Raw genomic sequence first — 27,319 nt, 5'->3', positions numbered from 1 at the left:
AGTTATTTTTCTGCTTTAGTTCAGTTGTATATAACAAACACATCGCATTAAAACAACAGAAACTGGTATAGCAGTGCTTTATTTTGTTCTAGAGAGAACAATGTTTTCATGTAATTGCTTTTTTTTTTTTTCTTTTTTTTTTTTTCCTGGGCTCTTTCGCTTGACTCTGGTTTCTTATTACAATGTTTTAGGTGCCGTGGCTTTGAGTTTACCAACCCCTGCTTGTCCATTTGTTTTATAGTCACCAAGCATTGTAAGGCTTGGAAAGATTATTGTAAAAATTATAATTTGTTCCTGCTCATTAGAAATGGATGCAGAAAAAGTTAGCAGTAAATGTCTTCTTTTCCAGCTTTTATTACAGAAGCCCAAAGCGCTGCAGTGCTTCAGGCTGCTCAGCATTAACTCATTCAGGTCCAGAAAGTGTGACTTTGGTTGGGCTAGGCTGAGGACTGGTCACATAAGGTGATTTCAGACAAGTACTGGAGGAAAATTGTTTATAACAGCTGCATCTGAGTTTTTTTCAACATGTATATATTTTTTGGGGGGGGAGGAAGTATGGCCATAATTAAGGGGGAATGCAAAGTAGAGTTTTTCCAGGTTGCTGATCTGTACTCTGTTAATGATGTGCTTGATTCAGAACAGCACCGTATCCCATGGCAGCCACCACCTCCCGATGCCACTGTTCTGTTTGGTGATAAAGTCACCACCATCATTTTTCCTTCTGCATTCACATGGACTAGTATATCACCTATGGTCCATAAGCCAGATGTCAAGCTTGGTTGCACATAGCTTAAGGAAACTGATAGAAAACATTAATATCTTGAGAAGGTCAAACCATTAGAATTATGTATGTATGAATTTAGACCACTGCCATGAATAACACAGTGTATATGTAAACTAAAACTTGATGTAATAAACAAAATTCTTTTAGTGAAGTAAATGAAATCATCCCGAATGAACATGAAGTATTAAAAATGTGTTAGACCTTTACAGCTTACTAGCAAGAAAAGCCACTGTTGTTTGTGCCGGCTGTATGCTGCTCAAGTAAAGAATGGGCAGTGGAGTGTATCCCACAAGGTCCCTCAAATGCTTTTATTTGAACAGTTACGTCTAAATATAGCAGGAAGCTCTTTTTCTATAGGGATCTAATTTTCAGGTGTGAACTACAGAAACAGAGGGTTTTTCACTGCATGTGAAACCTTCGGTATATAGTGCAGGTGGTATACAGTTCAACCTTAAAGATCAGACAGTAGGCTTGATACTTACTAAAAACGTCCTACTAAAAATAACTAGCACACAGCATTAAAAGTCTGCGCTTTTTTTTTTTTTTAATATTTAGCTTTAAATTTTAAACTCAGTTAATGAATTAATTAAGTGAATTAAAACAATTTACCTCATACAATTTAGAAGCCAAGATTTACACTTTAATAAAAGCATAAAAGCATAATAATGGAGTACAGACATAATATTCTCAAGGTTACTGTTACTTGAATCCATTAAGCCATGTATGTATTTTTCCTATTCAAAACATCCTAATTGTTTACTTAGAAAGAAGGATGAAATGTAGATAGAAAACTTACTGTGTACCTCAACTAGACTGTGTACTTCAACCCTGAATACATCAAGTTGGGATGGTAAAGAGAAATGCTGAAGGGGAAAAACTAAACATTGTATTTACATGTGAAAAGTTACAAAGTTTTTTTATTGTTATTCTCCTAGTTATATGAAAGAAACTGTGAATTAACTTGATGTCTGCTTGAAAGTATTAATTCAGAAGCACAACGTCTAACAAGGACCAAAAACCCTGGAATGCATACCTAAGAGCTTCTCGGCCTGTACGAAAAGATGACTTAAGATCCATAATTTTAAAAGTAAATATTTATTTTTTAAATCAAAAGATGCTAGGCTGCTAGGAGCTCTTTGCTAATTGAAAATTCCACTAGGTAGCTTCATTAATTTGATTTGCTTGACAAATGACACACTGGTGTCCTGAACTGTCAGTTTTCTGATGTGGACTGTTACCCACTCTCTCAAATGAACAAACGTAATGAAACTGTTCATGAAAACGAGTTTGTACATCCACCTTCATTCAGCTGGCCATCACGTTTGTATTTCAGAGCTAGCCCTCCGCTCACAGCCCTTTTATTTTAGCATGTCTTCTGCAACTGTGTTTAGTCAAGCATACTGTACTCTTCAGACTACAATTTGAATGGTACCCTGTAAGCATGTGTCGTAAGTCTTAACAGTTGACAAGGTGCAAAAGATCTTAGTGGTACTTTAGCAACAGTTGCATTATGCACAATTATGGCTTACAACTTATTGTAGTGAGTGGAGAGGATATTGTTAGCTCCAGTGTGACCCACACTTTACTTTTTATGAAATTAGCAGTTGCTGTTCACTCACTAAAAGGCACCAAAGGCAGCCTTGTGTGACACCCCTGTCCATTGTTTTGCAAGCAGCACTGAATAAATGATGGCCTGATAGAATTTCCCTGCATCTTTCCCTGACTTCTCTTCCTATTTTCTATTTTTCAAAAGCTAATGCAGGAAATGTAATTAGAGTGTATAATGATGGTTACAACAGCCCCAGAAACATGAGACTGATTCCCATGATGGCTGAAAAACACTCCATGCAGTATGTATAAACAGGCCCAATTTCAGAGTTCTAATTAACTTTATTAATGCTTAGTGCAGAAAGTAAGAAGGCAACTTAAACAAGGATATAAAAAGCACTGAAGCACTGAAACACTGGTTTCATAACTGACACTTATTGAAAGACATGTTTTTCAGTGTTTTGTAAAGAAAAATAGAGTAATTTAGAAGAAAGATATTAGATATCTAATACACTCTAGTAATAAGGAAGTTTTAAATAATGGAGCAAAGATACTAATAGTAGCTGCCTACTTGGTAACATAGGTAGCAGTTCTTTATGATGTGCAATTAATAAATATGATAGCGAACATGTAACAATGTACAACGACAGTGCGATAAAAGAGCTGCAATTATGTGCAAGTTTCCTATTGTGCCAGCAAATAAGACTTTATGGGCTACTGGAAAATGAGTTTGTGAAAATCCAATTGTAGAAACCTTTTCCATTATATGTTCCTTTTGTAGAAACATATTAACTCACATGTGAAAAGATAAAAAATTACCCTGGTAAATAACTGGAGAAAGACCTTTTGCCCACTACAAATACAACTGCAAAATACTGCATTCACAAAAATTATATATATATTATCTTGATATAATTGGCATAGCTAAGATTAAGAGGAACAATATATTATTCACACATAAAGTATATAATCTGCATAGATTTTTCTGTTTACTGTCTATGGGTTTCCATTTTGTAGAAGAATATATGGTTAAGTGAACTTTGGTGCTCTTCAATGAACTCAAACTGGAACATGTCTGAAAAATTTATGTGATACACATTTCCCATTACTATAACTGCAAATGTTGCTGTAATAACACCTTTTAGGTACTAGTATCTCTTCAGAACAGAAATCGCAGTGAAAAACATGAGACTACTTTTCTTGCATTCCCTTATTCCCAGGCATGGTGATCTAACAATATTTATGAGATACACCTATTTTGAGAAGTTCTTAAAACATATGGTCAGCAGTTTCTTGAATAAAATGATTGTGTCCTGGAATAATTCATTATTTGTTTCTGCTGATATTTTTTGTAGTCTCAGTAGATAAAGGCATAACAAAAAATGTTTTTAATGTGAAGAAAAACAACAGTCTGGTTTTGTGGAGTTTGAAAGTAGAGTATTAATATGTAGAGTTTGGAACTCAGAAGTATGTAATGTCAATAATGGAAAAGTAGTGTATCTTTTCAAGCCATCTATTATAGTTTGTTTTAAAGCTTTGATTTAATCCTTTATATTCTATAGTGCTCGCAGCCTTGCCAGGAGAGCTTCTACCTCTGGAATGGTTTCTCCCTTAGAAGGAGACCCGTTACGCTCTGTTTTCTTTTCTTTGTTGCCTTCTCCATTACAGGCTTCCTTTCTCCCAGCAGCCTTGTTCCATGCCATAGAACTTGTTTCCACATCATAAGTAACCTCTTTGGTGACTGGGCTTCTTGTTGAGTTTAAGCTGATACTGTGGCGTGAACATGACTTCTCTAGTTGTGCTTTCTGGTTCTCTGTGAAAAATAAAACAAATAAACTTCATCTCAGTATAAAACACTCAGTTTCAATATTCGGTAATTTAAAAACATCTCTTGATAAGACAAAATTTCACATGCAGATGATGTATTAAAAAGATTAATGATGCTCAAAGAGGCAAGAACAATGAAGAAACAGGCAGCAGGCCTGGTCCCCTGGAAGAGATGCAGACTTTACACAACCTTATTAGATTAGCATCCATATTTCCCATAAAATCAAGAACAGAGACTGACAGGATCTTTCTTTCTCACTTAAGTCAAAAAGAAAACACCACTTGCACTTCACAACGGCTTCCAAACTTTTATCTGGTTAATTACATTTCCTACATATTTTTTAATTGATCAAATTTTGAAATGTGAAAAAATCTATTTCCATTGTAACCATTCTTATTTAGGCAGCTAAGCAATTTTAAGAATCTGCTACTTTTTGCTAAATATCATTGGTATTAACTGACAGAGGAAGTTGCGCTTGGGTAAGATTCAGGAGCTTTGCTGGGCTGACGTGTATTAACAGATTTCCTCCCTGCACGCAGCCCCAGTATTCATGTAACAGAATGTGAAGAGTCCCTCTCATAGATCTCAAACTTTTTAAAAACAGGCGTACTCAATATTCATGTAACCTTGAACAAGGCTTGAAAATGGCTTTAGCAGACTTGACATGACATTTAAAGTTTTTTTGGTTATTCTCTGAAAGATGTTCCATCATCCCAATAGTAATGACTTTGGAGCACAGGCAGTCACTCATGACAGTGTGTTTTATGTGAGAGCTGAAAATTCCTACCAAAAACAGCTTGTACATTAAAAGGCAGCTGCTGAAGATATTTACTGCACTGTCATTCCCTGACCAGAGGCTCCCAGTGATGGATGAGGATTTTACACACTTTCTTGGACAATCTCAGCAAATTTTACAAGTGCAATCACCTTTTGGGAAATGGAGGAAAATAAATGCCTTTCTATCATCTTCTAAAGCAGATAAATAATTCTTAATTAAATTTTGATAATAGCAGATTTTTTTCACTTAGCCGAAAAACCTAATTTCTATTCTGTATTGTAGAAAATAGCTTGCCCCTGAAGATGCAGCAACATGCATTTCAGATTTCCTGAATCACAGAAGGCCAAAGATTGGAGATGAACACATCTTCATAATTACACATGATAAACCCATTATATAAATTAAAATATCCCATTCTGCTCAAATGTTTACATTTATTGATTCTGAACACATATTTGTAGGCTGAGAAAAGCATACCACCTGTATCAGTACACAAAATTCAAGCTGCACTGTAGTTGTTTTTGTTTAGATTGTTAAAGATAACCTAGGAGTAGTGGGAAAAACAAGTGTTTTGAAAATCAATACATTGTAAAGCAAAAGATAAAATGCCAGAATCAAAGATTAGGTGTAGATGCATACGAACACTCAAGTTCCAACTACTTGGCAGTTCACTGGAATCCTTACCCCCAAAAAATCAAGCACAGGGATCAACTAAGTATGAAGAATTATACTCAGTGAAAGACATAGTGAACACTAATGCACTGAGGCTTCAGCATTTTCCACACTTTCTCATACTATGACTTAAGTAACTTAGAAAAGCAGAAAGTCTAAGCAAGAAACTGCTTCAAGTTAACTGCTAAGGAATAGTAGATGTTGGGATCTATCTACAGTGTCATCCCACTTTGAAACTCTGATTTAGACTTGCAGAAAGATGTCTCTCATAACTTGCTACTTACAATCTGGAATACTTGTCTAAGTGGCTGAGTGAAGCTGAGTATAGTTTGCTGTGGAGTGTTTTTTTTTTCTTTTTTTTTTTTTGGTTTGTTTGTTTGTTTTTTCCCCCTTAAAACAGCAGCAATGACATTGATAAACATGACTTTCTTGGAGACCAGTGAACACAGGGCTGGAGCACCTCCTCTACGAAGACAGGCTCAGGGAGCTGGGCTTATTCAACCTGGAGAAGAGAAGGCTGTGAGGAGACCTCACTGCAGCCTTCCAGTATTTAAAAGAGGTTACGAAAAGGACAAGAATCAACTATCTACAGGGGTAGATAGTTATAGGACAAGGGGGAATGGTTTTAAGCTGAAGGAAGGAAGGTTTAGATTGGATGTCAGGGGGAAGTTCTTCACAGATAGAGTGGTGAGGTGCTGAAATAGGCTGACCAGAGAGGTTGTGGATGCCCCGTCCCCTGGAGGCGCTCAAGGCCAGGTTGGATGGGGCCCTGGGCAACCTGGCTCAGTACCAGATCTGGAGATTGGTGGCCCAGCATGAAGCAGGGGTGTTGAAACTTGATGATCCTTGGGGTCACTTCCAACCCAAGCCATTTTATGATTCTATGAACAGAGTCAGCTTGTAAGACCAGAGTCATTCCCTTCCTGCAAAAACAGGGAATGGCATTAGGAAGTGACTTAACAACCAGCCAATTTATGTGAGTAGTCCTCAGTTTGCTTGCTGTGCAGGGAAGAAGCCACAATTCCTTGAAACAATCACATAGTCATGTCCTTAATACATGCTGCTTAACTCTAGTGATTAACATACTTCCTAAGAAATAAGAACATTTTTGCTTCAGTCATTTACATACATTATCTGAAACTAGTTCTACCATCTTGAAGTTGTTTCAGGTGCTTCCTAAATCAGGTGGCACCCTGTATGTTCTTTCAATTAAGGAAGGTTTTCAAAACGCCTTGGTGCATGCTCAGTATTAGCAGATTTGGCTATAGGCAATTCCCAGCACAGTAATCTGGCTGTTAGGAATTCTATTCAGAAACACTGAACTTTGCTGCTGGACCTGGTTCAGAAAGCACACATACTTACTTGTAGTCCCAGATTTCACTTTGGTAAATATGTATCCAAAGAACTACTCTTTATCACAGTGAAAGATCACTGCTGTTTAAGTAAAAGTTTTAAACTAGATAGATATTAGTAAGAATAAAAGGAGAAACTCACACTGATTCCTTAGAAATAATTTCTACTTTGCCAGTAATTTATTATAATAAAGCAGTAATTAGCGTCAACCCCAAACTCTGCAACAACCCGTACTGCTTCACACATTGATTCAAAGCTTCCATGCTTCGGTGATTTGGTACCCCATCTGCTCCACAATCAATTAATATTCAGGAGAAGCCCCATGTCCAAATTAGCTGACAAATTAAGCACAAAAATAAATAATCGTTACTATATTTCTATTAGAGACTGGAATGCTTTGAACCATCAGAGTAAGGAAGTTCTGGAATGCACATATAATAAAGCGAGAAAAAAAAAACAAACATGAGCAGTTATGAGGAGCAATGTGATCTGTTCCTGAAAAGATATTTCATATGGCTGTCTGCAATTGCAAGGAAGTGGTTAAGAGACATTGGACCACACTTTCAATATTTTCCTTTCTATAACAAGGGAATCTACAGGAGATCCATAAACTGGACAGAATTAATAGTCTTTTTTAAAACTACTGTGAATAATTACACCATGGTCATTCATTAATTTAGTTTGTGCTTTTATCTGAAACCAAAACTACATGTGAAAATATATTTGAAAACTCCATTTGAGACAGTGTACAGAATAAAATAAATGCATTTACACACTACACATCTTGTTTCAAATACAATGTGAACTGAAAAGAATAATGTTAAAGGCAGTTAAAAGGAAACTACTCATGGAGAAGCACATCTACATGAAGTCTTGTGAATAAAAAAGCTTACATTGATGAAGAAGCACTACTTGTCCACCTACTGTAGCAAGCTCTACCTTCATGCAGCAGCAAGACAAAAAAGAAATCAGACATTAAAAATCACTGATTAAAGACATAAATTATTAATTAGCCATATACATCAGAAGTAGTTATGGTCCATAAGACTGATGTTTCTAATGCTTGGCCACTCTGAGAAATCAATATCCATCACTCACACATGCCAATAATCACAATGCAGATGAAAATAAAATAAAAAAAAAACACCCCCAAAAAACAAACAAAAAAACCTTAACCTTTGTTTTCACAATTAAGGTTTCCAAAGACTAGAGTGAGAAAACATTTACCCATAATAATTTTGACTTTACCACTACTGAATGCTTTGAGGCTTAGGTAAGATAGAGATCACATTGTACACTACTGAAGTTTAAGTGTTCAGATCTTATCTTATTGTAGATCCTTGACATCTTCGGACCTATTAAAATTCAGTTTTTCTAGATGTGAATTTCTTGAACATTGCTGTTAATCAAAAACATTTCAAAATTGTATTCACATAACCTGGGGTCAAATAGCTACTATCATCTAGAGATAAGTCTTCTAAAATTACTTTGATTAACGGCAATGTTCAGGAAAAATAGTCGACAGAAAATTGTGCTTAATAGCTTTCCTTAGTTTAAATGTTGTCCTAGCATAGAATAACTTATAATCTATTAAAGGCTACGTACTTTATATTCAGAAAAAAAAGGAGTTGTGTAATAGTATGTGAACAAAAAAATCAGCAATGTGAGACCGGCCTGCTGTGAACCTGGGGAAACAAAATACGATCAGTTGGAGATTTTTAAATCCTGTCTAATGCTGTTATATATTACCTTTAATGGTGAACAAAAATGATTTCAAGAGACTTACTGAAGTTGAGACACAGATTTTTCTAAAGTCAGTAATAAATATTTTAAATAAAAATGTACTTTGAAAAGCTTTATTTCATTGCATAGTCTCTCAATAAAAGTCTTGGTACTAAGGACATATTTAGTTTTTATGTAAATACTTGTACACTGATTGGAAAATAAAGCTGTAAATACAATAAAGAGAATGACATTACATGGCATTATAAGCTTGTATTACAGTCATACATCTCAATGTGGGGCATGATAAAATCGTAATATAGGCAAGAATGATTGCAGTTATAGTCTCATTACATCTTTTACCAAGTTAACAAGGAAAATTGCTCAAAGACTCAGTGCAGTATTTCTGATCTCTTCGGCTTGTGTTCCACATGCTGTATTGTATTCTTGAGGCTGTGTCTATGCTGATAGATTTTCTTCAGACAATGCTTATACATCACCCTCATCACCAATGCAAATTATTTTTACATTATGAATCATGACTTGCCTTTGCTAGAAAATATTTTAGGGACATGCCCCCATGTCAAATGGTTTTGGCTTGGTAAAAGTAACAGCCCTCATCACTGGCTCCTCAGCATGGTGCCATACTTTGACCTTGGCTCCTTGTCCCTGATGAGTGGAACTGGAAGTCAGGGAAAAGGTACTGAATCACATTCACGTTGTACCCATGTGGCTTCCCAGCACAACAGCAGAAAAAAACTCCAATATTCAAAATTGTGATTTTGAACTTCCACATACCAAACTCTTGGCTTTTGTACTATCAGAAAGGGCAAAAAGAAAATTGTTAATTCCTGTTTTCTTCTCAAGTAGGTGTCATAGTTTCATCTGGGATGGATTTTTCTTCATTGTCTGGTATGATGCTATGTTTTGGTCTAGGACAAAAACAATGTTGACAACACACTGATGTTCATAGCTGCTCCTAAGCAGTATTGTACAGAATCAAGGCCATTCTTAGGGAAGGGCCCAAGCAGCTGGGAGGGAAGAGAATTAGGACAGATGACTTAAACTGGCCAAAGGGACATTCCACACCATTTGGCCAAAGTGATATTCCACACCATCATGTGGAAGGAGTTTTGAAAGGGGTAGGACTTCACTTGGCTCTTTTCCACTGCTTGGGAGGCTATCTGGGCATTGGTCAGGGGGTGGTGAGCAATTGTTTGTGCATCACTTGTTACATATATTTATACAGACATAACTATTATCTTTTACCGTTTCTTTCTATCTTAGTAAATAGTTTTACCTCAATCCACAAAATCTGCTTTTTTTTTTTTTTTTTTTCCCCGTCTTTCTGATTCTCTCTCCTATTCCGCTAGGAAGGTGGGGGGAGTGAGCAAACAACTGTGTGGTGCTCAGCCACCTGCTGGGTTAAACCACAAAAGGAGGAAATGAGGGGTCTTAGTTCCTGCACTGGCCCTTCATCCCTATTACATCTTAAGGTACTGCACATTTGTGAGCCTTGATTTTTGTCAGGCACCCTTATTTCCTTAAAATCATTTATACAGCCCTAAGTTAGTGCTCTGAAATCCATTCCTTGGCACTGGTGTTAGAACGTCACAACACCTAATTCTCTTCCTTAAAAGCCTGCCTTACCTCCCAGAAGCAAAATTTAGATGTAATAGGAAAGACTGCAATAGCTAGAAGGTACATGCCTATTACACAACATGACTCATAAAAAATGTTCTATCATCTCCTTGCTGGATAGTGTAATGAAAAATACTCAAAATACATTTTATTGCCATTTTTTATCAGTTTCCTATTTTTTCAACAATTTCTGTGACTGGCAAGTGTAGGATGGAAGAAAATCCCCAAAATGTTAAAGGACTGTTGCCATGACTTATTTCATTTATACCCCGCAGCATTAACCCTAGCACCTAAAGAAGTGTTAGCTGTACTTAAATAATCTTTGATAAGAAATTTCTTAGACCATAATATTTCATGCTAAATGCTCACAACTTGACTTAATCCAAAGCAGGAAAGAATTGATAAGGCACAGAAAAGTGTTACCGAGCCTTCAAAGATTAAATAAAAATAAAAAATGTACATTTAATTGATGTTGCTGTTCTAGTTTTTATTAAAAAATGTGAAATGCAAGGAATAAACATTAATCAATATCTCAGTTTAGATGAGATTCACTAAGTTTTCAGACACTGAATATAGTTTTCGTGTTCATTTCAGAGGCAAGGAGAGAGTATGTCAGAACTAAGTGAGACTAGGATAGAGGATTTATAGAAACTAAATTTCAGTGCAAATCAATTATAAACTCTGAGCAAACTAATTTGGGAAGAAACGAACTGTGCTGAACCAGCTCCTTTTACCTGTTCCTAAAGCAAGGCCTTTCAAACCTGTTTTAATCTCTTTATTACCTACAACTTCCCAAAGACTAGCTCCTGTTGATCACTCCATTCAATCTTATCCTTTCTTCTTCCAAACGCACCTTGCATTTGCATTGAGACATGTGGGAACAATTTCTGTTTTTAATTTAATCTAATATGGCAATGACTTTCATTACAAGAAATGCAAATTTAAGTTACTATGATTTAAATGCAAGTCTTGAGTGTCTGTCAAGAGGAAACAAGAACAACTGTTATCAGACTGCTGACAAAATTCACCCAAGCTTTTTATATAAGTGAGGAAGGAAACCTCTGAAAGTGCATGATGGCTAATTCAGTCTTATGGGTTTAGCCTTCTCCCTAATTTCACTCTGCATTATATTGGATCTTGTTTTGTTCTCATGCATCTTTCCATAAATTAATGTACATTTGGCGGTTTCTAGGACACTGCAAAATGGAAACTTCCAAATCTGAAACATACTTTATGATCATTACTGATTGTTAGAGCACGATTTGAATCATTCTTAAAAAAAAAAAAAAAAAAAGAGAGAGAGAAAGTTTCTTAATTAAAGAATGGATTAATAATTTTGTGTAATTCTAGTATTAATAAGTAATAAATTAATCTTATTTATGTTGGGATGAGTGAAGGTGAAAAGATGAATCTCAATCCTATCTCATTCTCATAGATGAGGCTTAGTGACAGTATGCTTTCAAGCAGTGGCTGGACATCTTATTCAAGTCAGGTGTTTATGGGATTTCTTCCAAAGTACAAATAGGTATAAACATTTCTCTTCCTCAGAAAAGGAAACAATTGGGAAATTATAATGATCTGTGATTAACATATCTGGATTATTTTAAATTTCTGAAATGTGTTTCATTACTAGGCTTTCCACTCTGTACACAAGCATACTGTAGTTGACCATTACAAGTTGGTGATCTGTGACAAAGTACGTAGAGGTTTATAATTATATAAGGTCCATATTTATATTTTATAAGCTATACTCTGATAATACTCTGATAATTTATGTAGATCTCATTCTAAACTGATGGCTTTGAACAGGAGATCCATTTAGTTTCCAAACACTGTTGTGTGGTATCTACCTATAGATAGATCAGTACAACTTACACTTTGATACAGAATTTAAGGAATATGCATAAACACTGCTGGCATCAAAGGAAAGCTTCTGGTAGCTGCAGCGTGTAATGTTAAGTAATGTGTTGAGGAGAATAAATGGAAAAGAAACACAAAAATTGTGGCAGTGTTTTCTCAATTGTTGTGAACTGACCCACTCCCTGCCCCCCCCCCCCCCCCCCCCCCCCCCTCCCCCTCCCAGAATAAAAAGAGCAGTGGAAACCCTCAGATCTCTGAAAAATAAAATCTCAACGAATCCAAAGAATAAAAAACATCTTAAAGAATGACCTGATATTTATGAGATTCCACTCACTGCAGTTCTAAATAGTATTGTTCCTTGTTAAGTATTTATTAATTTAGCATAAATATTTTACAAAAAAAAAACAACTGTCTAGTAATTGCCTTTAGAATTTAATGCCAAACTCTTGAGTTTATCCTCTTCTTATCCACTGTTCCTGATATGAAAGCTTTACAAAGATCCTAAGCATTCTAATTACTGCTACAAAAACATACTACTTGTATATCCTTGTTTTAGGCCAAATTTCCATTTCCACACCTATATCAGCAATCAGAGTACTGATAGGCTGAATTATTGAAGGTAGAGCACCAATATTTTGTAATGTCAAATCGAACTAATGGGAAAAATTCTTCCATCATCCGTTGCACTTTTCTCCTATGGAATCCAGCCTGCTTCTAAAGTAAAAGGAGTCCTGCAAATGTTTTTGGGAGTAACACAAAGTTAAAAGGTGAAGACTGAAAGTAAAGTAGGCAAGTGTTAGTCTTAACAGTCAAGTAGAAATGCAATTTTCTCACATTCCTGTAACTCGTACTGGAACAATGTTCTAGGGCAGTTTGCGCCCACACAGGTCACAGTTACGATGTGCAGTCATTCACTATTATCCAAAAGATTGCAGGAATAACTCCCAGGCTCCCATGCTCCTCTCTTTACAGCACAGAAGCAAAAAGGTGATTGTGAAGTGTAACCTGCATATGCTAATATTCAAGATTGCCTTCATGAATGCACTGGAGATAGGTTGAAGCTGAGTCATCTTACTTCATGTGACCTTCATCATTCAAGAATTATTATTATTATGGTTCTTCCTTTTCTCTGCTGCAGAAAATTTAATGGTCAAAAGCATGCTAGAAAGGAGAATGAAATTGTGCAGCAGGAAATAGTGCATTTTTAAGAGCCTCACTAAAAACCAAGTATTAGGAAATAAATGCAAAGTAAAAAGTGATTCATCTTCTGTTTGTTTTTCAAGATTGCATATAAACTACTCTGACAGTTCTCTTTCAGTGTATCAAGCTAATTAATGTTATGTGTTTTCACTCAATTTCCTCTCTTTGGGATGGACTGTGATTGGGCCTTGTTCTTGTGTGAAGGAAAATGGGATTTAAAAATAATCCTGTTCTGGACACGATCCAGTGATAGATGTGTTTGACACCAAGAACTGTACATTGCAAGTCTAACAAATCACTTTGCAAAGGGACTAGGATTTCAACAGAATCTAAGTAAGGAAATTTTCTTTAAAGATGGTGTTTATTCATTTGTCCCATCATCACTGATTACAATCTAAATTCTAAACACATTGTCATAGGTAATTAATCCAATCTAGGCAAATTCAAAATGTTGTGCTTAACATCATTAATGGTACGCATTTTTCACTTCGTGCCCTATATTTTAACAGATAAACACTTTGCAGCCACTTTGGTATGTAAAAATTCAGTTTAATCATCAAAAGCTATGAGATTTCCAGATTCCTCTTTTCCTAATCAATTGCACACAATTACTGTGCAGCAGTGATCAAGTATCAGAAAAGATCAGTTAGTCTTTCTGTGTAATGGAAGATTTTTTTTTAATTTAAGACATAATACATCTTTGGTCTTACAGACGAAGCTTTCCTCTCACTTAGAGGAAAAACTTAATGTAGACACAGAGTCAATAAAAAATAAAAGAGACTGAAAAAATGACCCCTTTACATTCACTGAAAAATCAAGGCTGAAAGCAGTAAGACCTCCTAAACCACTGAAAAAAAAAAAAAAAGAATTTTACATATGGACCTGGTATTCCTTTGTCTATTTTGACTTACAAAGCAGCCTTGCAAATGTGCCTAGCTCAAAAGGTGATACTAAAAACAAAAGGTTAGAGATCATCACGGTATATTAATTATGCAAAAGAAGCCAAACCAAATTTAATCAGAAACAGCAGACTCCAAACAGGAAAAATCTCTTTTTTTTTTTTTGTCAGAGAAAACATTTATGGTAATGCCAGAGCATCTGCTGATTACAGTCAGAGCTGCAGGATGCCAACATTAAATCACTGAACCATCTTGACAGGTTTCTCGGTACTCAAGTCACATTCTAATAATAATTTGCTGTGAAATTTACCCAAATCTGAAAATTAGCCAGAAAATGTTTACAAAGAAAATAGGTAAGTCAATAATGGAGGTACAAAATGCATTTTCATCTGAAAAAACCATATTTAAAAAAGATGTTCGGTTCTTAGACATTTCAGAGCTGCATTTATATTGATAAGTCTCTACAAAAGACTGAACATTTTAAGAACAAAATATAATTTTTTCTTCAATTTCCTGTTGATCGTGATCTACCACTTTTTTGTTTAGAATGTTAGCATGCATGTTTGTTTAATATAAACTCAGATTGGCCATCTGAAGAAGGCTTGCACCATTTAAAATCAATTTTTAATTCCTGACACCTGAGGATTCTACACAGAACAATATACTTCATTGTAAAGCTTTAATTGATGCATCTATGTACTGTGGAGGGTGATTACTTGAATAATAAGTATCAGAGATGTGTGATCTGGTTGCTAAGCAAATGTGAGCAAGACTACAAGCCTGAGAAACTACGTAACAATGAATCAAGGTGTGATGACAGGATAATTATTCCAAGAATTGTCATGTTGAAGGACTCACAGAACACTGACCTGCATGCGATCACACATTGTAAAATTGCTTGAGGGGTAATTAAAGTAATAATAGGAAAGTCCAGTCAGTTACAAATAGAAAAATACATGCTTAACTTATTTCTCTGTAGCATGCACAGTCAAATGATTTCTCATGTTATAGTAAATGCTTCAACAGAGAAAGAATTCAGAGGACAACAGATTACCGCAAAGACCACTGGAATTTATCTGAACTAGCATTAATGGTTTTCTTTCTCGGCACATGTAAGAAGAAGACCAACGCCATAGCTACAAATGTTCCCTCTTTTTTTTTTTTTGGAGTTTTTATTGCTGAGCGTGATGTTACATGTATGGAATAGCTCTTCATTCAGCTTGGGTGACATGTTTCCCAACCTCTTGCCAAGATGCTGTATGTGTTTTCGGAGTGAGGGAGAGGAAGTCTTGGAACTCTTCAGCAACAGACAAAACATTGGTGTGTCATCAACAGAGCTCTGTTGGGAACACAAAGCACAGCACCATATGGGCTGCCAGGAAGAAAGCTAACTGCCACCCAGCCAGACCTGGCACAACTGCTGATATTTTAACAGATCAATACTTACTTAGTTGCCATTTTATATCTACGTTTGATGAAAGCTATTCACGTGCCAGTTTTAAGACTTCTAAGATTTCAAGATACACTTTCACAGTTTTGATATTTGCCTAACACATTTCCATTCCTCTCCCTCTCAGCTTTTGTTCAGTTTACTGTATCAGTTTATACTGGTACAAGCCCCCCCCTCTGCAAGCCTGCACTTCAGTTCTGAGAATATATACCTAGTGTATAAAACTAACTAAATAAAAATAAATAAAACTAAATAAAACAAAATAAACTAGTTCTAGAAGTCTGTCCATCTGATTGCTCAGCAGCATATATTCAGAAATCTCATTCCCCTATGTGCCACCATTATGCCTTCTTTTTCCCCTTACATTTTCATGAAGACCGGAATACCTATACGTAACTGTATAGGCTATATACAGGTCATATATAATCATGACCCTCTGCATTTCTGAAAAAGAAAATTCTTCTTCTGCCATCACATTCTAAAGGGAACCTAAAAACACCTCTTAGGAAACACATTGCATATAATAATTGAAATTGTCATAATGACATTTCTTTCTAGATGAATACGTTCTGTAAACACATTGCCAGCTCATCAGTTAAGTTACTCAGTCATGATAAATATGCTAGAGCTACATTTCCAAATCTTTCCTACTGTCCTCATTAGAACTCATTTCAAAAGACTAGTATTATACCTAAATAGCTTTAAATGCTATGAAGAAAAACAAATTCTACTGATAAATAACTCAGTGTTCAGCAGCTAAATGCAGCCTAGGTAAAATCTATTAAAATGCAAATTTCAAGCACAGACTTGATCATTTCAAAGTAACATCCTATAGAAGAAATATAATTTTTAGATTTGTGCAATAATACTGTGAACAAATCAAGATTCCCAGAATCACTTAGCACCATCGAACAGTAACTGTTCAGCAGATTCTGAAGACATTTCTAAAAATTATGGCTAGCTGTTCATATATTTTACTTCAGAAACATCCTAACTCAGAAAGACTATGGGGGTGAGGGAGAATATCCTCTAAGAATTCAGCTAGTGCAAACTACATGTTATCTGCTCTTTCAAGCTGGGTCTTTACCTAGGAAATTACAAAATATTAAAAAAGACTTTATGTCTCTTGGGAAGATATTGTAGGGATCAGGAGCACAGGCAGTGTTCTCCTCAATTCTCCTGGTTGGAGACTGGGACCTGAGCAGAAAGAGGATAACAGACCAATTGAATTAATGCCTGTGTGGATGGAATCAAGTTCAGGGTTTCTGGTACTATGAACATGGATCCGCCTTTGAGACTAGGCATGTTGACACTGAATAGGATGTAACTGACCAGTAGGAACAAGAATATACTGGCAGCAAAATGGCTGGGCTTATCACCAAAGCTTTAAATTATATTTGATGGGGGAAGGCGATATACTGCTGTGTGACAGAAAAGATACACAGAATGTTGTCACTTCAGAAAGTAGAAGTGGAAAACCTCACATTTGTTCCAGAGGAATTTGGGAAAGCTCCTCAAAAAATGTAATGCGCCCAATAGCCTAGCTGAAGTGCCTCTGCACCAATGCACGCAGCATGAGAAATAACCAGGAGGAGATGGAAACTGTGGTGAAATTAGAAATTATGTCCTAATTGCTATCACAGAAACATGGTGGGGCAAATCATACAACTAGAATACTACGACTGAGCACAACAGGCCTTTTAGAAGGAATAGGCAAGGCAGAGGAATTGCCCTCTATACTAAGATATAGGTAGACTGTGAAGATCTGCCTTTAAAATATAGCCATGATCAGGAGGAGTGTTTGTGTGTGAAAATTAGGGACTGGACCAACAAAATACATCTGGTGGTCAGAAACTAAGGCAGGCCATCTGATCAAGAGAAGTATGTGGATGAGGTCATCTTGCTTTAGATACAAGAAGTGTTGTGCTCATAGGCTCTCATCCTGATGGGGGGATGTCTGATGCAAAAGCAACAAGGAGAGCTACAAACAATCCAGGAGATTTCTGGTGTCCACTGAGGATAAATTCCTAGTCCAAGTATTGAACAGATCAACCAGAGGTGAAGCATTACTGGCCTCTATGCTCACCAGCTGTGGAGGAGATAATTAAAGAGGCAGTTTGGGCTGTAATGACTACGGCCTGGTTGAGTTCATGACCTTGAGGAATACAGGCCTGGCAAACAGCAGAGTCAGAGTCCTGAACTTCAAGAGAACAAACTTCCAGCGGTTCAAGGAATTATTGAATGAAATCCTCTGGGAAACTGTCCTTAGGGACATAGGAATTGAACAGAGCTGGCAGTTATTCAAGGACATATTTCTGAGGGCACAAGAGCTCTCTGTTCTCAGCATAAGAAATGAAGTGAGAAAGCAGAAAATTGGCATGGTTGAGCAGAGATCTGTTGGTTAAACTGAGGGAAATGAAGGAAAAATGCAGGCAGTGAAAGCAGGGAAGTATGGCCTGGGAAGAATATGGGGATACTGTCCAGATGTGCAGAGATAGGATCAGGAAAGCTAAGGCACTGATGGAACCATGTTCGGCAAGAGATATTAAAAATAATAAGAAGAGATTCTATGATTCTATAGATACATTGGTCAGAAGAGACAGGCAAAGGGCAGTGGATCCTCTCTGATAAATAGGAAGGAAGAACTGGCTTCAATAGACAGCTACAGAGAATGACCTGGGGATCCTGGTGGCTGAGAAGCTGAACATGAGCCAGCAGCATCCACTTGCAGCTCAGAAGGCCAACAGTATCTTGGGCTGCATCAAAAGAAGGATGGCCAACAGGGAGAGGGAGGTGATTGTTCCCCTCTGCTCTGTCCTTGTGAGGCCCCATATTGTTCCCAGGTCTGCAGTGTCCAACGCAGGATGGAGTGGGTCCAGAGGAGGGGCACAAAAATGATCAAAGGGCTGGAGCACCTATTTTATGAAAAAAGGCTGAGGGGATCTGGGCATGTTTAACTTGGAGAATAGAAGGCTTTGTGGAGACCTCACTGTGGCCTTCCAGTACATGAGGAGAGCTTATAAGCAGGAAGGGGACTGACTTTTTACACTGTTTAATAGTGATGAGACAAGAAGAAATGGCTTTAAAATAAAAGAGGGGAGATTCAGGTTAGATATTAGGAAGAAATCTTTTACTCAGAAGGTGGTGAGGCACTTGAACAGGTTGCCTGTAGAAGCTGTGGATGCCCCCGTCCCTGGAGTTGTTCAAGGCCACGTTGGATGGGGCCCTGGGCAGCATAAGCTGGTGGGTGGCAACTTTACCCACAGCACAGGGTTGGAACTAGATGATCTTTAAAGTCCCTTCTAACCCAAGCCATTTCATGATTCTATGATATGATTCCTATGTTTCCTGCTTCTGAGATTAGCAATGACAAAGAGTTTCTTCCATAATTTAATATTTAAATGAGGACAGTTTGAATAAGCTGAGGTGTAGGTCTGTGTTTTAATCTTCTATTATCTAAAAGCATACCTTAGAACAAAGTATCAGTATTTGTGTAGGTGCACTGCAACTACAGAAACAAAATCATCTCTTTTTGGCAGTACTGTGTAAAATTATTCGAAACAATGGAGCATGCTTAGTCCTGTGCGTCCTTGTGCCTGGCCAAAGGCCAATGATCCCCATGTGAGATTCACTGGAGTAAATGACTTTCTGCTAGTTGCCTCAGGCTCCCTTCACAGTCAATGAGGAGAAACAAGCACTTCTGAAGTGTGCTTCATTTCACCCTGATGTAGATATCCGAAACAGGTAGAGACAGCTTACAATAACTAACTCAAATGTGAATGCCTGCAGTCTAGGCATCTAAAAATAAGTCACCAGATACTATTTTTAAAGGTTATAACTTCATGTATTTGAAAAGTTCAAACTTTTGACCACATAAAATCTGCATAAAGGGTGGACTGTCAAGTCAGTACAGTGACAGCAGATTCTAAGATCCTACATTATACTCTCCATGATTTCAAAGGTAGGCAACAGATTATGTGCAGCAATCTCAATATCTATTTAACATAAGTGATAGAATTTCATAAAGTTTTTTCTTGGTGAAGTAAATCACATTCTGTTTGCTAAAGCAAATAGTTTAGATATGAAGAGGGGAAAACTGTATTATATATAAGATACAGTCAAGAACTGTAGATGTGAAAATAGTCATTATTAAGTATGCCACTCAGCTGTTAGTTATCAAAAATTTTTGCTTCTTAAAAATCCTTTATGTTCACTTTCTGTTCTCTAAATATTTAGGCATATATATTACAGTTATTTAGGTTCTTATTTCTTACAGATTTATGATACTTTTGTGTAGTTTTGCAAGTTTCTAACAAGCCTGAAACATATTCAGGACTTACAATCAGCCTATAAGATAAATGACCTCTACGTCTGTACTGACTTATGGAATCCTATCCCTCACATGAAAATTAGCACTGCTTTAAACTGATGATGGGTTAGATTTAGTCCTAGCCATGCAAAATTTATAAATTCTAGTACTGTACACTGAAACTTAAGAATCTCATATGCAGTGTTTACTTCTAGTTTTAAGGGATTAAGATATAAATATGGTGCTTTGCTTTGTATAGCAAGGCAACTGGATTTTAGATATTACTCTGCCTTATGTGTTTGAATTTGTGTTACCTAAAACTGCTAGCTTAGTAGGTGAAAGGATTAAGGGGAAAGTGATTTAAATCTCATGAAAATGTATACAAATTCTCTCCCTCAAATAAAAACAAACCACTAACAACCTCTAACAGTGCTTATTAGAATATGTAGCAACTTAAAAAAAACAGTATAAAACTATAGCAACACCTGTTATTCAACACTACTTTAACTCATATAGTCTCATTGCCATTCAAAATATACAGTAAACAAAATACTTTCACTGGATCATATCACCATATTTTATGCATATATTAAATATTTTTTGCTTCTTGTAAACATACTAAGCATGACATTAAATTTGAATTATTCCATAAAACATGAACCTAAAGAATTAGTAAAGGAAGTCATTCGAGTTCTAATATTGTAATGGCTATAATGATGATAGCAATAATAAAAAAAACCTATTTTTGGTATGAAATAAATACAGGCAATTAAATTGCTTTCCTTTTCATCTCTGGACATTTATCTTGTTCACTTTCACTTTTTAATAGACTTCTATGCTATATTCCCATTATCCCATCATCCATTCAGAAATAATCTGAATGACCTCTGCCTATCAGAATTAAAACAGAAAGTAATTTCTCTTATCGTATTACATACAGTTCCATATTCTTCCGAGCAGGAATGACTGTTACACAAAAGAGATCCTACTGAAATAGATTTCAAATTTTTGAGACTTTTTTAATAGGCAAGTATGTAAGACATCTGTAAGTGGCTGAAATTGAATAGTACTGTACAAACTATACAAACTATTTAATTTTCAAGTGCAACACAAAGCGTGGGATGTTGTCTACAGATCCCATATATGCATCCACATTTGCCATACTCCACTACAATAAATCCATGTAAGATATTGTAGTCTCTAAACAGAATCATTATGCCTGACTCTAGAGGACAAAAGCAGAAAAGAGATTGCACTGTCAAGTGACTAGTCAAGGGAAAAAGGCAATCTTCAGAGTACAATTAAAAGCACATACTTTAGGTATCTACTGCCTTTTTTTCTTAGTACTAAAGTCCAGTTTAGATTAGTTTTAAATAGATAGTTACAACAGGTTCCATGAAATTAAGTAGGAGTACACCCACATCAGACCATGAACTCTCTTTACTTTCTTCATAGGTATTGAAACCCACTTGAGAATTGTCAGCTTTGAATGGCACTTTCTGACTCTCATTCCTAATAAAATAATTTTTTCAGTGGTGTAAGTCAGACAGAGAAGTGGGCTGAAGAAGTTAAACAGATATATGGTAGACAGAGACCATTAAGCCTAGTGCTTTGTGTAGCTGGCTGGCTTTTCAGACTTTTTTTTTTAAACACAGATCAGTAAGATATAATTTACATAGTGCACTGACTATATATGAGTTGGCATTAAACAGTATCACGTTCTGGAAAGAACTAACATGAATGCTTATGACGGATAAGAGGATTTTGGAAGATACTTCAGCTGCACCAAGGCCAGGTTGGATGGGGCCCTGGGCAGCTTGGTCTAGTATTAGATATGGAGGCTGGTGGCCCAGCAAGGAGCACAGGGGTTGGAGCTTGGTGATCCTTGAGGTCCCTTCAAACCTAAGCCATTCTATGATTCTATGCACTGGATTACCTATTGTGAAAGGAAGGATAGGGAAATGCGAGATCTCCAAATTTATGATTATATAAATTCAGAGATCAGAACTGCACTTAAATTTTGTTCAGACTTATTTGACTGAGAGATATGAAACCCACTTAACAGTAGGAATTTACAATACATTAGGATTCTGAATGCAGCTTAAGAAAGCACTCTATCACCTGTATTTCCTAGGTTAGAAAAAATATTTGTAACAGGAATTAAGAAATCACATGATTATAAAAAAAATCTTTTGATGATGTTGTATATATATATATATACACTACTATATATATATATATAAAAACAGATGCATATTGTTTCTCTTTATTATTACAAAATGTTTTTGTTTTTTTTTTTAATTTGGTTTAAACAATATTAATCTGGATATGGTAACAGTTTTTTTATTTCTTAAATATATGAATCCCAGCTTCCTGCTATATTTATTAAAATATAAATGAAATGACAAAACATGTCATTAAAGAGTAAAAATGAATATTCACTAAATGTACAATCATCAGTCTAAACCTGTGATTTCGTTGAAATATAAACACTTTAAGGTTAGAAACTGTAATTACAAATGGGTTATCAAAGAAAATAAAATCACTACATTGAAGAAAAACCCATAATCATTCTCTGGCACAATTTAAAGTTTTTTTTTTTCTGTTGTTCAAGTTTTTATGTAAAATGTTTCTCCTTGAATAATTGTCATCATATTTCAAAAAATAACGGTGGAATGTAACCTCTGACTTGAATATAAAAATTCTCATATCTCATCCTCCCAAATTGAAGGGAATCATATATTTATCTTTGTAACTATGTAGGTCACTCTAAAAGAAATGCCTGCTATTTATTTCCACGAAGACTACAACAGATAGATACAAAGGGCACAATAACAATATTTGGTAGAACAAATTCTCAGCTACAACATACTAATTTTCAATGAAGAAATGACCATTAGCTATGCATCTTTGCCATGTGATGAAAAAGAGCTTGCATGCCACGCTCATAAAAATATGCATGAGGGAAGGTGATCCACTGTTTCACAACTGCTATGATGGTATTGTTTCTAGGAAAATGTTGCCCACGAAGTCCATCATTCATTGTTCTGAACAGATGGAAGTCAGAAGATTTCAAATTCAGACTATGTAGTGGTTGTGGTAGGACAGTCCATCCAGGATTGGCAGTGTGCTCCACAGTCTTCCAGCTGGCATGGGATTATCATGTTGCAAGAGAAAGGTTCTCTTCTTCTCCATCCTGACTCTGGAAGCTAAAGCCTCTGGCTTAGTCAGTGTCAACATGTAGCAGTCAGACTTGATGGTTTGTCTGAATTCCAGGAAATCCAGAAGGATCATGCCTTTCCTATCCCAAATGACAGTGCACCTCGACTTTGCCTGCTGAGGGCTGCAGTCTTCAACTTTATCTTGATGGGGAATTCATGTTTCACCACTCCATGGATTGAAATTTTGATTCTGGATTCAGACACTGCGTCTGGTCACTGGTAATGATGCAATCCAGGTAACTGTCACCTTCACCCTCGTATTTCTTCAATAGGTCCTGACAATCTTGTACATGGTGTCCTTTCTGTTCCCCTATGAACGTTCATGGGAGCTACTTAATGCAAACTTGGTTATATTCCAATGCTGCCACCATAATTTCCAACACACTGAAACCAATATTCCATGCACAGTTCCCTGGTTGTAATCTGCTAATTCACATCGAAGATCTAGCTGATCAAGATGCTCTTCATTTCATGGTGTGACAGCTGTGCATGACCATCCAGAACCTGGTTTGTCTTTCACATAACTGTTGCTGATGCTGAAAAGCAGCACCCACCACCTCACTGTGCTCACATCCACGTTTGGTTTTCATAAAATTCAGCAAGCATCAATTAATGTCAGTGGGCGTAACCTTTTCCACATGGAGGAATTAATTGACACACCTTTGCTTCATAGACACTTCCACTGTCAGATGCCATTCAGTCATACTGCCCCTCTGTTGCCATCTGTCACATAGCAACAAAATATAATGGAATCTTGGCAGGAAGATTCATTCTCTACCGCCATATCACCAACATCTGCCTCTGATGTCATGTGCCAACATAATAGAATAGAAGGCATTACTGTGGAGCAGCCCACTTATTTATTGCACAAATGGGTTTTACTGCATTTGTCCTCATTTGAAAATTATATCATTAACATTTAATATTCTGTGTTTGATAATTTGGAACTCAAATCTAGTATTGCACCCTCCCACCCCCCCTTAAAAAAAAAAAGACCAAAAAAACGCAGAAAAACCACAGAAACACTCAGTTATAATGGGATGCATAATGTTGCAAGTAGGATTGTAGTAGCAGCATCAAAATTCATCAACAGCCATAGATTTCTAACATGAGAAATTGAGTTGTAGGAGAGAAACCTTTGTCATCTAAGACTGCAGTAAAACATATGCACTAGTATACCTTCTAGAAACAGGCATTTGAAAATGTCTAGCATCCAGGTTATAGTATAGTTAATGACATTAGGTACCACCTTCTGGAAAATGACTCTCCAGAGAAGTGAAGAAAATATAAAATACACTCCACTGTGTGTGATACTGTATATGAAGGATCTTCGATTCCTTAATGATCAACCTTCACCATGTGTAGTAAATCAATTTATTGCAATTATCACTAACTGATGAATTCTTATTTAGGAAAAAAAAAAAAAAACCAAAAAACAGCGATAACAACAACAACAAAAACAGCATACTGTTTATTCTCGCTGTATTTATTGCTTTTAAACAATGGTATGAAAAAAAATCCCCAAATAATCTAACTATTCGTAACTGCTCACTTTAACATAAATACATACATACATATATACATATGTATGCGTATGTGTATATGATTTCAGTTAAAAGAAATACCAAACAGTTATTAATGGTACATTACTATAAAATAAAAATTCAGGATAGTTTGAAAACCTGTCAGTTGGCACAATTACTGTTTCATAACGGGAGGAATAATTTCTTGTAGAGTGACATGTTCCCTTATGTCACAGCTATTCTTCCTTTACAAAAGCTGTTACTTTGATGGGAAGGACAAATGTCTGCCATATATTACTATGCAGTCCATTACAATGGGTTCATTCATATTTATAATACAATCTGTGATGTTGATGCAATCACTTTAGACTTCACTGTTATTTCAAACAAATCCATAACTGTGAAAAAGGCAGGCTGTTGACAGGAGTTAATGTGGGTTTTACTCTGTTTACAATTGCTTTCTAATCTACTAAATGGCTGTGAAAATTGATGCACTGTTAGAAGTGCTTTTGTACACTACTACAGATAAAGGGTTGTTACATAGCAGTGATCTCTGTAATGCTAAATTGAATTTTTGACAGAAGTTTTTTGCCTTTCCAATTTGAATGTGACAAGGTAGGCTATGCAATTTCTGGTAAGTTTAATTCCACCAATTCAAAACATTTTTCCACCTTTATTAATTGAGATAGCTATTACTGCTAGAAGAAAAAAGTTTGAAATTAAACATACAATATCAAATTATATACTGTAGAGAAAACCTGTTAGTGGACAAACTAAGGGCCAGAGTTAGTGATTTTGCAATCAGATTTGTTGAAAATAGGTAAGTGAATCCTCAAACAGGTTGTACAGCTTGCAGAAATGCTCAGTATGTCATGAAGGCAAACAGATTCTGCTTAGAATCACAAAACAACAAAGTCTGGAGTAACGGAATGACTTGTCAATAAACACATTTCCAGAGGGATTTTAGGAAGATGTGTAAGGATAGGTTTTTAATTTTTTAAATTTATTCACACAATGAAATCTCAGTCAAAGAATTCCTAATTTTTTTTTTTACCACCATGAAAAAGAAGAGAATAAAATAAAAAAAGAAAAAGAAATAAAGAGAGAAAAATGAAAAAGAAGAAAAAAAGAAAAAAAAGAAAGGAAAAAAAGAGGAAAGAAAGAAAGAAAAAAAGTCCTTTTAAGATTTCCCTGGTAAGAAAGTGCAAAGAAATACCAAGGACTGTTACCGATATGAAACCACTGTAGATTTCGGTACCGTCTCTGTATAATAGCTATCCTAAAAAAAAGCCTAATGTACTTCTCTGAAATATCTGGTGTCTCATAAAAATCTTAACCTAAACAATGCATGACAGAACATCTTCTAGTTTCAATCAAGAAGTTGTTGAGATCCAATATGAATATGAAAATATTACTAAAAAAATAATGAACAGCTTTCTCTTTTTATGGTTTATGATGTAAACTATTAAAAAAAAAAGTCATAACCATGACACTTGCCTGTCTAATAACACTCAGATTTGCTTATGCGTTTTAATTCTACCAGATTTAATGAAGAGGCATATACCTCTCAGACAGTAGAACAGTTTAGGCTAGAGAAGGTCTCTCCAAATCATCTGGTTCACACCCAACTTCAAAATACAGCTGTTAAGGTAGATCCTATTTTTTATCAAAAAAAAAAAAAAAAAACAAACAGGATAAAAAGATTCAAATTTCATCATTCAACCTTGGTGACATTTACTTAATTACCTCAACTAACTTTTGGAGTCTAATATACTACAAAAACTGCCAGTGCATTTCACACAGGACAGTATTACCATACTATGCAGTGTAGCAAGTAAAATTCACTTACACAGTCTATCAACTAAGAAATACAAATGCGTATTAACCAGGCTTCATGAACAGTAAAGTTCACAAAGCATTTTATTTCTCATGCCGTTTTTTTTTTTCCTATATGACATCATATCTCTGTCCTGAATACTCACTTTTTTTTCCACTGTTTTCAAAAGAAAATAGCCTTAACAGTTAAATTCTGTACTTCTTTTTAGCTCAAATGAAGAAGAATCATTAGAGGTAAGTGCTACTGCGTGAGTCTTATGGACACTGCAAAGCAGAGAATAAATTCAAGTTTGGTATTTAGAGATTGATTGGTTTTAGAGAATGATAGCATTGTAAGAAGGTTCTTCTGGAGTTGCTCCAGTACATACTGGTAATAGGCATTACTTACAAGCTATCGTTGATTGTTTAAAACTACAGAACTGATTGTAGTTAAAGATGAATCTTCTTCAAGTAAGTAAAATACTCCACAAAGGGGATATATAAAAAAGTGATTATTTTGTTTAAACATGGTTAAAAATACAAGAAATTCTGCTGCAATATTGCTTACATTAGATCAGCAAATACAATATAATACAAGAAAAATGTTTATCCCAGATAATTAGCAGGGAATCTTCTAAATGCTCTTAAGTAACATTTTGTTCCAACTTGCAGCCACTTATTAAACCCAATCAAAGAAACTATGTATTTTAGCAACC

At 35.8% G+C, this 27,319-nt stretch overlaps 1 protein-coding gene across 2 annotated transcripts in view; it reads right to left on the bottom strand.

Annotated features, from left to right (window-relative positions):
* Window positions 1-1,302: 1,302 nt before the first annotated feature.
* The window catches only part of DIAPH3 (diaphanous related formin 3), a 237,529-nt gene continuing 211,512 nt past the window's right edge, over window positions 1,303-27,319 (bottom strand). For both annotated transcript variants that reach the window (XM_015276853.4, XM_025146783.3), the window contains one exon: window positions 1,303-4,145. In XM_015276853.4, the coding sequence (XP_015132339.1) occupies window positions 3,889-4,145 (257 nt within the window). In that variant the 3' untranslated portion in view covers window positions 1,303-3,888. The remainder of the gene's footprint in view (window positions 4,146-27,319) is intronic.

The sequence above is a fragment of the Gallus gallus genome, chromosome 1 (assembly GCF_016699485.2).
Source record: "Gallus gallus isolate bGalGal1 chromosome 1, bGalGal1.mat.broiler.GRCg7b, whole genome shotgun sequence".
Classification (NCBI taxonomy): Eukaryota; Metazoa; Chordata; class Aves; order Galliformes; family Phasianidae; genus Gallus; species Gallus gallus.
Note: the sequence above shows the minus strand (reverse complement) of the source record. Positions and strands in the feature narration are given on the sequence as shown.